Source organism: Cebus imitator, unplaced genomic scaffold (assembly GCF_001604975.1).
Source record: "Cebus imitator isolate Cc_AM_T3 unplaced genomic scaffold, Cebus_imitator-1.0 Scaffold70, whole genome shotgun sequence".
NCBI lineage: Eukaryota > Metazoa > Chordata > Mammalia > Primates > Cebidae > Cebus > Cebus imitator.
In genome coordinates, this window is record NW_016107385.1 from 3,039,647 (window position 1) to 3,053,653 (window position 14,007).

At 46.8% G+C, this 14,007-nt stretch overlaps 3 protein-coding genes across 6 annotated transcripts in view; 2 read left to right on the forward strand and 1 right to left on the reverse strand.

Moving 5' to 3' along the window:
• Nucleotides 1–3,714, reverse strand: part of CCDC32 (coiled-coil domain containing 32) — a 12,137-nt gene extending 8,423 nt beyond the window's left edge. For 2 of the 4 annotated variants that reach the window (XM_017530962.2, XM_017530960.2), the window contains exons 1-2: nucleotides 3,609–3,714; nucleotides 1,094–1,349 (exon numbers count right to left, since the gene is read on the reverse strand). In XM_017530962.2, the coding sequence (XP_017386451.1) occupies nucleotides 1,094–1,337 (244 nt within the window). In that variant the 5' untranslated portion in view covers nucleotides 1,338–1,349; nucleotides 3,609–3,714. Of the gene's footprint in view, nucleotides 1–1,093; nucleotides 1,350–3,423 lie in introns of all 4 variants that reach the window. The other 2 variants (XM_017530959.2, XM_017530961.2) reach the window with 2 other exon arrangements.
• Nucleotides 3,715–6,631: 2,917 nt separating this feature from the next.
• LOC108306153 (60S ribosomal protein L37a) lies at nucleotides 6,632–6,990 on the forward strand. Its single transcript, XM_017530963.2, has one exon. It carries the CDS (start codon nucleotides 6,653–6,655, stop codon nucleotides 6,929–6,931), a length of 279 nt encoding a protein of 92 aa, XP_017386452.1. The 5' UTR covers nucleotides 6,632–6,652; the 3' UTR covers nucleotides 6,932–6,990.
• Nucleotides 6,991–8,799: 1,809 nt separating this feature from the next.
• RPUSD2 (RNA pseudouridine synthase domain containing 2) lies at nucleotides 8,800–13,932 on the forward strand. The gene is made up of 3 exons (XM_017530964.2): nucleotides 8,800–9,438; nucleotides 11,086–11,382; nucleotides 13,016–13,932. The coding sequence occupies exons 1-3, from the start codon at nucleotides 8,833–8,835 to the stop codon at nucleotides 13,748–13,750; spliced, it is 1,638 nt and encodes a 545-aa protein (XP_017386453.1). The 5' UTR covers nucleotides 8,800–8,832; the 3' UTR covers nucleotides 13,751–13,932.
• The last annotated feature ends 75 nt before the right edge of the window (nucleotides 13,933–14,007 follow it).

A 14,007-nucleotide genomic window follows, 5' to 3' on the forward strand; every position in this document is an offset into this window, starting at 1 on the left:
AAAAAAAAAAAAAAAAAAAAAAATCAACTCAAGATGGATATAAAACTTAAAATCTTCAAAATTATAAAAGAAAACTATTCCAGACATTGGCCTAGGCAAAGAATTTAAATGACAAAGATCCCAAAAGTAAATGCAACAAAAACAAAAATAAATAAATGGGACCTATTAAACTAAAAAGCTTCTGCACAGCAAAAGAAATAATCGTCAGAGCAAACAGACAACCCACAGAATGGGAGAAAGCATTTGCAAACTATGTATCTAACAAAGGACTAATACCCAGAATCTACAAGGAGCTCAAACAAATCAGAAAGAAAAAAACAAATAATCCCAACAAAAAGTGGGCAAATGACATGAATAGACATTTCTCAATGGGATTTGATAAGATATACAAATGGCTAACAAACCTATAAAAAAATGTTCAGCATCACTAATCATCAGGGAAATGCAAGTCAAAACCACAAGATACCATGTTAACCAGAATGGCCACTATCAAAAAGTCAAAAAACAATAGATGTTGGCATGGATGTGGTAAAAAGATAATGCTTATACACTGCTGATGGGAGTGTAAATCAGTACAACCTCTATGGAAAACATGGGGAGATTTCTCAAAGAACTAAGAGTAGATCTACCATTTGATCCAGCAATGTTTACCCAAAGGAAAAGGTGTTTTACCCAAAGGAAAAGAAGTAATTATATCAAAAAGACACCTGCACGCATGTTTCACAATTCACAATTGCAAAATATAGAACCAACCTAAATGCCCTTCAAGCAATGAGTGTTTAAAGAAAATGTGGAATATATGCACCATGGAACACTACTCAGCCATAAGAAAGAATAAAATAATGTCTTTTGAAGCAACTTAAGATGGAGCTGGAGGTCATTATCCTCTAAGTTAGGTAACTCAGGAATGGAAAACCAAATGCCATATGTTCTCAGTTATAAGTGGGAGCTAAGCTATAGGTACATACACAAAGGTATACAAAGTGGTATAATGGACTTTGGAGATTCAGAGTGGGGAGGTTCTGAAGTGGGGAAGAAACCAAGTTTGATGTAACAGAACTTCAATATGCTTCCCTAGAGCCATCAAACTTACCTAGAGATGCTAAATACACTTCTGAATCCTGCAAGGGAGCCCAGGGCTTTACAGCTGTCTGGACAGCAAAGTCAGCCACCTCCGTCTGGCATTCACCTTCAGTGCAAGAATCCACAAAGGAGTCGGAGAAGGCATTGTTGGCACCATCTTCTTGGTCAGGATTTGGCAGACAGGAACAAATTTCAGCCCAGAGATCGTGGCCAGATCTTGTGGCTGTAGAGTCAGCACTTTCAAACATTTTCATTTGGAATCTAAGCTATAAAACAGAAATTCAAGCGAGTAAGAACTGGCTTTAAGAATACAGCATAGACTGGGCGCGGTGGCTCATGCCTCTAATCACAGCACTTTGGGAGGCCAAAGTGGGCGGATCACGAGGTCAAGAGATCGAGACCATCCTGGCCAACATGGTAAAACCCCGTCTCTACTAAAAATACAAAAATTAGCCAGGTGTAGTGGCATGCGCCTGTGGTCCCAGCTTCTCGGGAGGCTGAGGCGGAAGAATGGCTTGAACCCAGGAGGCGGAAGTTGCAGTGAGCCGAGATTGCACCACTGCACTCCAGCCTGGCGACAGACCAAGACTCTGTCTCAAAAAAAAAAATAAAAAAGAATACAGCATAAAACAGGGAGAGGCGAGTGTAAAAAATAAAAAATAATACAGTATAAGGTTGGGCACGGTGTAATCTCAGCCCATAATCCCAGCACAGCACTTTGGGAAGCCAAGGTGGGCAGATCACTTGAGGCCAGTTGTTGGAGACCACCCTGGGAAACATTGCAAAATCCCATCTCTACTAAAAATACAAAAATTAGGCTGGGTACAGTGGCTCATGCCTGTAATCCCAGCACTTTGGGAGGTTGAGGTGGGCGGATCACGAGGTCAGGAGTTCAAGATCAGCCTAGCCAAACATAGTGAAAACCCCGTCTCTACTAAAAATACAAAAATTATCTGGGCGTGGTCGCACGTGCCTGTAGTCCCAGCTACTCAGGAGGCTGAGGCAGGAGAATTGCTTGAACCCAAAAGGGGGAGGTTGCAGTGAGTCGAGACCATGCAATTGTACTCCAGGCTGGATGACAGAGACTTCATCTCAAAATAAACTAAAAATACAAAAATTAGGTGTGGTGGTGCATGCCTGTAGTCCCAGCTACTCCAAAGGCTGAGGTGGGAGGATCACCTGAGCCCAGGAGATAGAGGCTGCAGTGACTGATCACACCAATGCACTCCAGGGTGACACAATGAGACTCTGTCTCATAAATGAATAAACAACTACAAAAAAACGGAATTCCTACACACCACACACAACAGGCAGATACTGTGATTCCACTTATGTAAGGCACCTAAGTAGTCAAATTCATAGATACAGAAAGGATGGTGGGAGCTGAGAGGTAGAAAGAATGGAGAGTTATTGTTGAATGGGTACAGGGTTTCAGTTTGGGAAAATGAAGTTCTGGAGATGGATAGTGGTTATGGTTGTACAACAATGTGAACACTGAATCATACACACAAAAATAGTTAAAATGGTCAATTTTATGCTACATATATTTTAACACACACACACACACACACACACACACACACACACAGATAGATAGATAGGGAATTTCCAGTGCGGACAACCAGGCTGCACTTTCTTCAAAAATCTCCAAAATGCAACAGTTCTATCCCCAGTCAATTAAATTCTGTTTTCAACAGAACACAAACTAAAGGTCTTTCACAGTTTCACATACATGAATATCCTGCTGGGTAAAAAGTGTCACAGAGTACTGTCACAATGCAAGGGCTATGTGCTCAGTGCATGCCGTTCAGCCATATGCCTCATGTTCTTATTTTAATACAAACACTGAAAGATAGGTATTTTCACCATGTTACAGATGAAAAAATAAGGCTCAGAAGGGCAACTGCCCCAGGGCATATTACTGTGGGGAATCGTTGACTGGAACCAGATCTCTGCTGCTCCAGAATCCATGTGTTTTGTTTTGTTTTTTATTAGCAACTGCATCTGCATAGAATCCATGTTTTTATCAAATACCATCCTGCTTGTTTGGAAAACATAAAGAAAGCAGCCCAAGCAAGGGCAGGTAGGAAAAGCTACGCAAAGAGCCTGGAGGCTTTTGAGGGGACTTAGAGATCTGGAAGGCTGCCTGAGGCAAGGTCTGAATAAGGCCAAGAGACAGAGCCCAACCAGCGTAAAGGCCCGGAAGTAAAAGGGCCAGATATGGCACGGCGGTCCTGGGTGAACTGATGTCTAGGGTGCCAGTGAACCCCCACCCAAAGTCGTCTCAAGCCACCCAAAACCAAGACTTTGTTCACACCAGAGGCCCGCATGCCCCCTTACCCCAGCGCAGGGCGTCCAGACCCGCGCAGGAAATTCTGGCGTTCAGACCCCAGGCCTCAGTCGCTCAGATCTCTAGGGCTGTCTGGATTGGGTGAATCAGGTCCCAAGGCTTCTATGTGGTATTTTGGGGCCGGGCCAGAGTAGGAGACCCAAAACGTTAGGCACCCCAGCCCCAGCTCACTCACCGCAACAGCTGCCCAGCAAACGCTTGGCTCAGCTCTGTCGCCCGCAGTTCAGAGGAAATCAAGAGGGGCGGAGTCTCCGAGTGACGGAGCCCAGGAGTCCTCCAACTACCTTCCTACCCGACGATATTCTGTGCGTCGATTGGTCGAGAGGAGCTCGGCGGGTGAAGAAACGCGGAGCCGCGAGCGGTGGGCGGGGCTCTGGTTGCCGGGAAACGGATTGCCCCTCCCGAAGGCCGAGTTGATTCCTTGTAGATCCAAGGTTCCAGCCCCTGCTTGGATAGGGAAGCCCAATTTCAAGATTTTTGACTTCGTGGTCTCCGGAGCCAATTCACCTTCTTCACAATTATCTCCGCCTGTGTTTGTCGTCCAAAAATTTCACCCCTTCGTTCCCCTAATTAGAGCACTTCCGTGGCTTCTTTCCTTATTCTGAGGAGACCCATGTCTCATTTATCAAGTTATGAAGCTTTTCTTCATTTAGTCAATAGATAGCAAACTCCTGCTGTGTTCTAAGCATCGTGTCAAGCTTGAATTCAAGACATATATGATGTGGTATACGACCCGGATATCCTTACAGCTTAGTTGTTTAGAACGGGGGTCCGCCATGGAGGCATAAAAGTTTACAAATAACGGTAAAGAGCTATAGACGGCTGGGCGCAGTGACTCACGCCTGTAATCCCAGTACTCTGGGAGGGCGAAGCGGGTAGATCACCTGAGGTCAGGAGTTCGAGATCAGCCCGGCCAACAGGGTGAAACCCCATCTCTACTAAAAATACAAAAATTAGCTGGGCGTGGTGGTGCATGCCTGTAATCCCTGCTACTCATGAGACTGAGGCAGGAGAATCGCTTGAATACAGGAGGTGGAGTTGCACCACCGCCCCCGGCCTGTAATCCTAACACTTTGGGGGCCTTATGTGATCCCATTTAGAGACCACCCTAGGCAATGTGGCAAAATCTCGTCTGTACTAAAAATACAAAAAAATTTAGCTGGTCACGGTGTTTCATGCCTGTAATCTCGGCTACTAGGGAGGCTGAGGTGGGAGGATCACCTGATTTGAGAAGTTGAGGCTGCAGTGAGCCAAGATCATGCCACTGCACTCCATCCTGGATGATGGGAATGAGATCTTGTGTCAGATTTTTTTTTAATGTTAATTAATTTAAATTTCATTAGCCACATGTAGCAGTTGTACGGCACATAGCTAATGGTGACCGTATTGTGTTTTGTTTGTTTTGTTTTGAGATGGAGTCTTGCTCTGTCACACAGGCTGGAGTACAGTGGTGCAATCTCGGCTCACTGGAACTCCGCCTCCTGGCTTCAGGCGATTCTCCTGCCTCAGCCTCTTGAGTAGCTGGGACTACAAGCGCATGCCACCATGTGTAGGGCTGAGGGCCCCATAGCGTCGTGGGATGTCCCTTATGCTGTGCTGAGGCACAGGATCTGAGAAATAAAGAGACAGGACACAGAAGTACAAGGAAAACTCAGATGGGCTCAGGGGGCCCACGCCACCTATAAGCAAAGTTAAGTGAGGCCCTGAATGTCTAGAAGCGTCAGTATTTATTGTGTATAGGTTAGGGAGCAGGGCAGTGAGTGAAGTTATCTTTAAGGATAGTGCTAGGGTCGTGAGCAATAAAACAAGGGGTCCATTCCCATTAGGTCACTTAGGCTAGGAGGTGGACATTTCGCAGCAGGGGGTTCATTCCCATTAGGTTAGCAAGGCAAGGAAGTGGGCCGTGTGCAGTAAGGGGTCCACTCCCATTAGGTCACCGAGGCATAGAGGTGGGCTGTGTGCAGTGAAGAAGGTGCAGTGTGCAGTGCCTCTATCTATTGGCAAGCTACTTTAAAAAAAATTTATAGGAGAATGCTTTAAGTCACACAGCAGTAACAAAGCTGTCAGAGTTACTGCCACCTGCTGGCAGATTCTAATGAGTTATATAGGAAAATGCTTTTCAAGCAGCACAGTAACAAGAGCTAATAAAGTTCACAGTCACCAAGGTGCAATTATCCAGAAGTGGTTTTTTTTTTTTTTTTTTTTTTTTTTTTTTTTTTTTTTTTTTTTGAGACGGAGTTTCGCTCTTGTTACTCAGGCTGGAGTGCAATGGCGCGATCTCGGCTCACCGCAACCTCCGTCTCCCGGGTTCAGGCAATTCTCCTGCCCCAGCCTCCTGAGTCGCTGGGATTACAGGCACACGCCACCATGCCCAGCTAATTTTTTGTATTTTTAATAGAGACGGGGTTTCACCATGTTGACCAGGATGGTCTCGATCTCTTGACCTCGTGATCCACCCGCCTCGGCCTCCCACAGTGCTGGGATTACAGGCTTGAGCCACCGCGCCCGGCCTCCAGAAGTGTTTTAAGCCCTCAGATGCTCGAAGCATTGCGAGTTTCAGGGCAGCTGTCCACAAAAACTAGAGCAAGGTCCTACAACTCCTTTATCAGGAGAAGTGGCTCTTGCCCCAAGCTTGCCATACAATGGGTATCTATACGATACTGAATGCTGCCTCCTGGGCCATAGCTTCTTGTCCTGGTATAACTGTTTTTCCCTTAAATCATGCTTTGCACTGTGTCTGCTCCAGACATTCCTCCAACTATATTAAGTAGTTCACAGAACCTCAAGGTGGGTGGAGAGTCAGGCTTTAGGTCTATACAGCCAGGAAGAGTATCTAAACCTCACTGAGAGACTGCACAGGGAACATCCTATGGCCACTGAACATAAATAGCTGGCACCATTTGTTGTGGGCACTGGACATGAGAACCTCCCTTACTGTTGGCCTCCCAGATTAGATGCCTCCAATGCTGCCTTGTTAGACATAGATTTCACACTGGGCCGTCTTCCTCGGCTGTGTGCCTCTGAACCAAAGTCTCTGCCTGAGAGATGGAGCCTAGATCGGATGCCTGTCCAAGCTCCAGCAGAGTGTGGGAAGGCTCTAGCTTCCACCTCTAGGGGGCAGTAACGTAATGTGAGAAATTCCCCCCCCAAAAGAAGGGTGTTCAGAAGATGCTGTTTATAGAATATGACAAATGTGCTCTCTGGGCTCGGACCGGCAACATGGCCAAACGTACCAAGAAGGTTGGGATCGTCGGTAAATACGGGACCCGCTATGGGGCCTCCCTCCGGAAAATGGTGAAGAAAATTGAAATCAGCCAGCATGCCAAGTACACTTGCTCTTTCTGTGGCAAAACCAAGATGAAGAGACGAGCTGTGGGCATCTGGCACTGTGGTTCCTGCATGAAGACAGTGGCTGGCGGTGCCTGGACGTACAATACCACTTCCGCTGTCACAGTAAAGTCCGCCATCAGAAGACTGAAGGAATTGAAAGACCAGTAGACGCTCCTCTACTCTTTGAGACATCACTGGCCTATAATAAATGGGTTAATTTATGTAATTAAAAAAAAATATGACAAATGTCTATTCTACATGGTCTATGCCAGTGCTTCTCAAACTTTAACATGCAGAAAAATCACCTGGGGACCATGTTAAAGTGCAAATTCTCATTTAGCAGGTCAGAAGGGGAGGGGGAACAAGATTCTGCTGTTTTCTGTCTTCACAGTTTTGCCAGGCACTATTCAAAGTATTTTACTCATTTAATTATCCCGCCCCAATGCTATGGAGCAGAGAAGCTAGCTAAGAATAAATAATTTTCTTTTGGATAAGGTTCTACTCTCACTGTAAATATCTCACTGTAATAAGATGACAGAGTTGAGGGATGATGTCTCTCCTGTGAAGTAATTTGGTTCTAATATACCCCACAATCAATGGAAAATTCTACCTCTTATTTCTGGAGGGAGTCAGGAATCAGGCTTTTCAGCATATGGAGTTCTACAGCTGTGAATATATCAGCTGCAGCCCCTCAGTTAGTTTAGTGAGACTGACAACTTGAAGAAGAAATTTAGCTAAAAAAGATGTTCCTTTTTCCTCTCCAGAATACAAATGCATAGGATAAGAATTAGACTGTGTCCAGTTTTTTTGTTTTTGTTTTTTCAAACTAACATTGAAATGCCTCCTTATTTGGAGGAATCTCACTCTGGATACTAAAGGGGGTTAGAGTCTTGGCCGGGTACTGTGGCTCATGCCTGTAATCCCAGCACTAATAATACAAAAATTAGCTGGGCGTGGTGGCAAGCGCCTGTAGTCCCAGCTACTTGGGAGGCTGAGACAGAAGAATCGCTTGAACCCAGGAGGCAGAGGTTGCAGTGAGCCAAGATCAAGCCACTGCACTCCAGCCTGGGCAAGAGCAAGACTCCGTCTCAAAAAAAAGGAGGAGTTAAATTCTTCCCCAGGCACCTGGAAGTGAGGGCTCAGACCAATGAGGTTTGCCTGATGGAAGTCCTCCCCTGCAGGACTCTGAACTTTGGGAGAGGGACAGAGAGACACAAGGAGATTTATGGGCCTCCAAGGGGTGGCAGGGCTGCAGGAAAATGGGTCCTTTGGAACAACATAGTGTGTGGTGTCTACAGCACCCCAACTGGGTTTCTTCCCTGACATTCCTGAAGCCAGGCTTTCAAAAGTCTTGGTTTTCCTTGATTTGGCCCTTTTCTGAGACTATTCTCCACCTGTCTTGTGAATTCGATGAGGCACTAATATTCTTTCCATAATTCCCTCTCTGATGAAGTTAGCCAGAATTGGTTTATTTTGCAATTAAGAGCCTCGCAATATATCCTCTAATGGGAGGCGAATGGGGATCTCTAATCCTCATGCTGTTAGGGGAAACACAGATGTGAACACATTGCTTCTGGGGTGCTTGTGTGTGTGCTGTAAATACATATATAACAATCTTGTTGAGATATGTCACATACTATAATATTGACCCTTTTAAAGTATACAATACAGTGGGTTTTAGTATATTCGCAGAATTTAGCAATCTTTATTCTGGTTGTTAGTTTTTGTTTTGTTTTAAATAAAGCTCCTTTCAAGCGTTTCTCCAGACCGAAGGGACTACGTAATCGGAATCTACACTACCAACTGCTGCCATGGTCTTTACACGGAGCAATTCCAAGGGTTTCCTTTATAAATAACGTCGTATCTCCTAATAGGAAGACATCTGCATAAGGTCACTTTTGGTAAGACATTTACAGTCTTAACGCCGCTCACTCAATTCACCTAATTCAACTCGAGTAACACTTATTCGCTCACTCAACGCTGACCCCGCCTCGGGACTGGACCTCTCTGATTTGCTGGGGCCGAGTGACGTCCTCAGATCGCGACCCCGGAGTGGGGGTAGCGTGGTTATGTGGCTGAGCCGCAGCGGATGGCCCGGGCTTCTGGGACTGTGTCACTACCACCTCCAGCGCCCTAGCTTTGCCAGGACTTGGAGTGGCTATAAGGGCCCAATGGCAGAAACACTGTCTACCCAGGTTGGGACAACGGGCGGGCTAAAGGCTCTGCATCAGCAAAATGGTGACGCTGGTGGCGACGCGATGGTTGGGCCTCCCCCGGAGCCCCTGAAGCCGGCGGGCCAGGAAGTGGAGCCGGCCCCAGTTGGCGGGGAGCATGCCTCGACTGCAGCCCAGGGCCCGGGCAAGCGTAAGAAGCGCCGCGGCGCAACCGGGGAGCGTGTCGTGCCACCCCCGAAGAAGCGGCGGACCGGGGTGAGCTTCGGCGATGAGCACTTTGCAGAAACCAGTTATTACTTCGAGGGCGGCCTGCGTAAGGTGCAGCCCTATTACTTTGATTTCCGGACCTACTGCAAAGGCCGCTGGGTGGGCCACAGCTTGCTGCACGTCTTCAGCACCGAGTTCCGAGCTCAGCCCCTGGCCTACTACGAGGCCGCGATCCGGGCGGGCCGCCTGCATCTCAACGAGGAGCCGGTGCAGGACCTCAACATCGTGCTCAAGGTGGAGTCCTGTTGGGGCTGGCCAGAAGCTGGCGAGGAAAGGGGGTGGTTTTTTGTGTTTGTTTTTGTTTTGACTTAGTAAATCATAGGTACTGGATTAAAATCATGGCAACTCTAAAGCTTTCGCGCTTTCATTTGGAACACTTTTAGCCCCCGTTTTCCACCCTCGAAAGTGGACAGAGTCTCTGTGCTTCAGAACTCAGCCTGTTTATCCTCTTCTTCAGGGCAGCTTCCTTGCTACCAAAGGACAGAAGTTGGAATTGTCATAATTCCTTTAAACACTGTCTTGTGGCAAGGGCACTGATCGCTTTATCCTGCATTGTAGATCTCTGTGCAAATAGTAATAATAGGGGCTATCATTTATGTCTCTTTACTGTGTGCTGGGCACAAAGTTAACCATTTTATGTCCATTAACGTTTAATTCTAATGACAACCTTGTGAAGTAGGTATTGCCACTCCATTTTACCTATGAGGAAACTAAGGAAACTCAAGGAGTAAGGCCAAACAGTGCCACTACCAAAGCCCGTGCTCCTTATAACTAAAACTGTTTAACGTAGAGCCTGATACGTTAATAGAGTTGGGAGATGTCAGGGATAAAGACTAGAATTGTTTAGCCCAGTGCTTTGCCTCCGTTCAAATTCCATCACAGGTATGAGATACCAGACACCCCTGTCAGAAGTTATACTGTTTACCTGTGAGTAACAGTGGTTTACCATGTTGTGAGTGGAGGAAAGCATTTGGGGCATGGATGGTTTTAGAGTAACTTGTCCCATTGATCAAGCAGTTTGAGTCAATATATAACAGATTTACTTTGACGAATTCCCTCTCCTATCCCAATTCTAAAAGCACAGTTCTGGTCTAACCCTCACATTCCACAGGAAATGGAGACCCAGAGAAGATAAACGACTTGCCCACGAGCATGTAGTGAGCCTGTGCCAAATCCTGGTCTAGAGCCCACATCCCTGGACTTAAACCTTAGTTTTGTTTGTTCAAGATAGTGATAAATGATGATTTATGGAGGTTTTCCTCCATTAAAAAAGTTTTACCTTGCCAGGCGTGGTGGCTCATGCCTGTAATCCCAGCACTTTGAGAGGCCGTAGTGGGTGGACCACGAGTTCAAGAGATCGAGACCATCCTGGCCAACATGGTGAAACCCCGTCTCTACTAAAAAATACAAAATTTGGCTGAGTGTGGTGGCACACGCCTGTAGTCCCAGCTACTTGGGAGGCTGAGGCAGGAGCATTGCTTGAACCCGGGAGGCAGAGGTTGCAGTGAGCGGAGCTTGCGCTACTGCAGTCCAGCAGGGCGACAGAGCGAGACTCTGTCTCAAAAAAAAGTTTTACCTTTAAAATACCTTTATTGTAGGGAAAATACAATCAGCAAAACCAAAAAACATTCATAATCTCACCATCAGATATCACAGTTAACATTTTTGTGTATGTTCTTCCAGTAACTTCAATGCCAGCTATATGCCTGTCTGTCTGTCTGTTTATAAATTGAGGTCACACTGTGCACACTGCTCTTTCTGCCTAAGGATGTGCTGTCACGATTTTTCCATGTCAGTAGGGAACAGGGGAAGCTGGGTATGGAGTTGACTGGTTACAGGCTGCTGGTCCCTGGGCCAACCTGTTATCTTTGTCTTTGACAGGACAATGATTTCTTGCGGAACACAGTGCACAGGCATGAGCCACCAGTCACAGCAGAGCCCATTCGCCTGCTAGCTGAGAATGAAGATGTGGTGGTTGTAGACAAGCCTTCCTCCATTCCTGTCCACCCGTGTGGCCGCTTCCGACACAACACAGTTATATTCATCCTAGGCAAGGAGCACCAACTCAAGGAGCTACACCCATTGCATCGGCTTGACCGCCTTACCTCAGGGGTACTTATGTTTGCGAAGACAGCTGCAGTCTCTGAGAGAATTCACGAGCAGGTTCGGGACCGGCAGGTGAGTCAGACTTTTGTCTCCTACAGGCCTTTTCTTGGGCTCTCGAATGCTCTGTTTCAAAAGGGTATCATGGAGTTCTGAAGTGGGCCTTTATATTTGACCTTCCTTCTTACCTTAAGGCAGGTCAACACCTAAAGTGCCAAATGCAGGATATCTCATAATGTTTCCAAACAATCTTTAGAGATGACTTACACTGTCTCTCTTAGTAGTTTGCTGTTTTGAAGTTTTAATATGCTGACAAAGCCAGGCACGGTGGCTCACACCTGTAATCCCAGCGTTTGGGGAGGCTGAGACAGGAGGGTGACTTGAGCCCAGGAGGTTGAGACCAGCCTGGGCAACATAGGGAGACACTGTCTCTACAAAAAAACAAAACTTAGCCTGGCATGGTGGCACATGCCTGTGGTTTCTGCTACTTGGGAGACTGGGTAGGAGGATCTCTTAGGCCTGGGAGGTTGAGGCTGCAGTGAGCCATGATCGTGTCACTGATGTCCAGCCTGAGCTATAGAGCAAGAACTTGGTCTCAAAAAAATAAAATAACATAAGAAAATAAAAGGCTGACAGGCTGAGCAAGGCTTTTAAGATTGTTGGGAGAGCCTGCTTGGTGGAAAGATTCTAGATGTAGTTGGAAAAGGCTTGATACAGGAGTTTAATGGTAATAATTGTTGTCTTGAGACTTGTAATTCTGGATCTGAATCGTAATACATTTATTGAGTGCATACTGTATACCAGGTTTAGTACCATGCACACTAAAGCCTAACTTACTAAATGCTTATCACAGCCCAATGAGGTAAATGCTTTTCTTTTTCTTTTTTGAGATAGAGTTTCACTTTTGTTGCCCAGGCTGGAGTGCAGTGGTGCAGTCTCAGCTCACCGCAACTTCCGCCTCCCGGGTTCAAGCGATTCTCCTGCCTCAGCTTTCCTAGTAGCTGGGATTATAGGCATGAGCCACTATGCCTGGCTAATTTTGTATTTTTTAGTAGAGATGGGGTTTTTCCATGTTGATCAGTCTGGTCTGGAACTCCCAACTTGAGGTGATCCACCCACCTCGATCTCCCAAAGTGCTGGGATTACAGGCGTGGGCCACTGCACCCAGCCAGTAAATGCTCTTCTAATTTCACATTTTCTTTTTATTTTTTTTATTTTTTTATTTTTATTTTTTTGAGACGGAGTTTCGCTCTTGTTACCCAGGCTGGAGTGCAGTGGCGCGATCTCGGCTCACCGCAACCTCCGCCTCCTGGGTTCAGGCAATTCTCCTGCCTCAGCCTCCTGAGTAGCTGGGATTACAGGCACGTGCCACCATGCCCAGCTAATTTTTTGTATTTTTAGTAGAGACGGGGTTTCACCACGTTGACCAGGATGGTCTCGATCTCTTGACCTCGTGATCCACCCGCCTCGGCCTCCCAAAGTGCTGGGATTACAGGCTTGAGCCACCGCGCCCGGCTAATTTCACATTTTCTAGATGAGTTAGTAGGATTTAGAGGTTAAGTAATGAAACCAAGATCACAAAACTGACAAATGGTAGAGCTGGAATTGGAATCTTCTGTCTGACAATGGTCCTCATCACCCCACAGAGGGTTTGGACTCCATGAATTTAGGCTTTGTACTGACTTTCTTCCTCTTTCCTCCTATGTAGCTGGAGAAGGAGTATGTGTGCCGGGTGGAAGGGGAGTTCCCTACCGAGGAAGTGACCTGTAAAGAACCCATCTTAGTGGTGTCTTACAAAGTAGGGGTGTGCCGTGTAGATCCCCAGGGCAAGCCCTGTGAGACAGTGTTCCAGAGACTAAGCTACAATGGCCACTCCAGTGTGGTACAGTGCCGGCCACTCACGGGCCGCACGCACCAGATTCGAGTCCACCTTCAGTTCTTGGGCCATCCCATTCTCAATGACCCCATCTATAACTCAACTGCCTGGGGTCCCTCCCGAGGCCGGGGTGGTCACATTCCCAAGACAGATGAGGAATTGCTACGGGACCTGGTAGCAGAGCACCAGGCCAAACAGAGCCTGGATGTGTTAGATCTCTGTGAGGGTGACCTGTCCGCAGGACTCACAGACTCTGCAGCCCCCTCCTCAGAGTTGGGCAAGGACAACCTGGAAGAGTTGGCTGCCGCTGCCCAGAAGATGGAGGAAGTAGTTGAGGCAGTGCCTCAGGATTTGGACACAATAGCGTTGGCACCAGAGAAGGCAATTGAAACAGACGTCATGAATCAAGAGACAGACCCACTCTGTGCAGAGTGCCGGCTGGTACGACAGGATCCCTTGCCCCAAGACCTTGTGATGTTCCTACACGCCCTACGCTATAAAGGGCCAGGCTTTGAGTACTTTTCGCCAATGCCTGCCTGGGCACAGGATGACTGGCAAGAAGACTGAGGGCTGTGGACATTGGAGGGATTGCTTCTTGGGTTGTGACAAGGATGGGCCATAGGGGCAAGGGCTCACCCCATGGGCTGGCACTTGGGGTTTCTACGAGTGACCTGCTCCTACTTGCTACCTCCTTCCAACGGGAATTTGGAGACTTTTTGGTTTGTAAATAGATCCCTTTTTCTAACATCTTTTGTGTCTGGTTTTCTTACTTCTGGTTTCTTTTTTATTATGACTGATGTAAAATTCACATAACCTAAAATTAA

Excerpts from the sequence above, each read along its gene's own strand:
- RPUSD2 (XM_017530964.2), top strand. The coding sequence starts at position 8,833 with ATGTGGCTGAGCCGCAGCGGATGGCCCGGGCTTCTGGGACTGTGTCAC. Across the intron at positions 9,439-11,085 it reads ACCTCAACATCGTGCTCAAG|GACAATGATTTCTTGCGGAA; the intron begins GTGGAGTCCTGT and ends TGTCTTTGACAG. Across the intron at positions 11,383-13,015 it reads AGCAGGTTCGGGACCGGCAG|CTGGAGAAGGAGTATGTGTG; the intron begins GTGAGTCAGACT and ends CCTCCTATGTAG.
- LOC108306153 (XM_017530963.2), top strand. The coding sequence starts at position 6,653 with ATGGCCAAACGTACCAAGAAGGTTGGGATCGTCGGTAAATACGGGACC.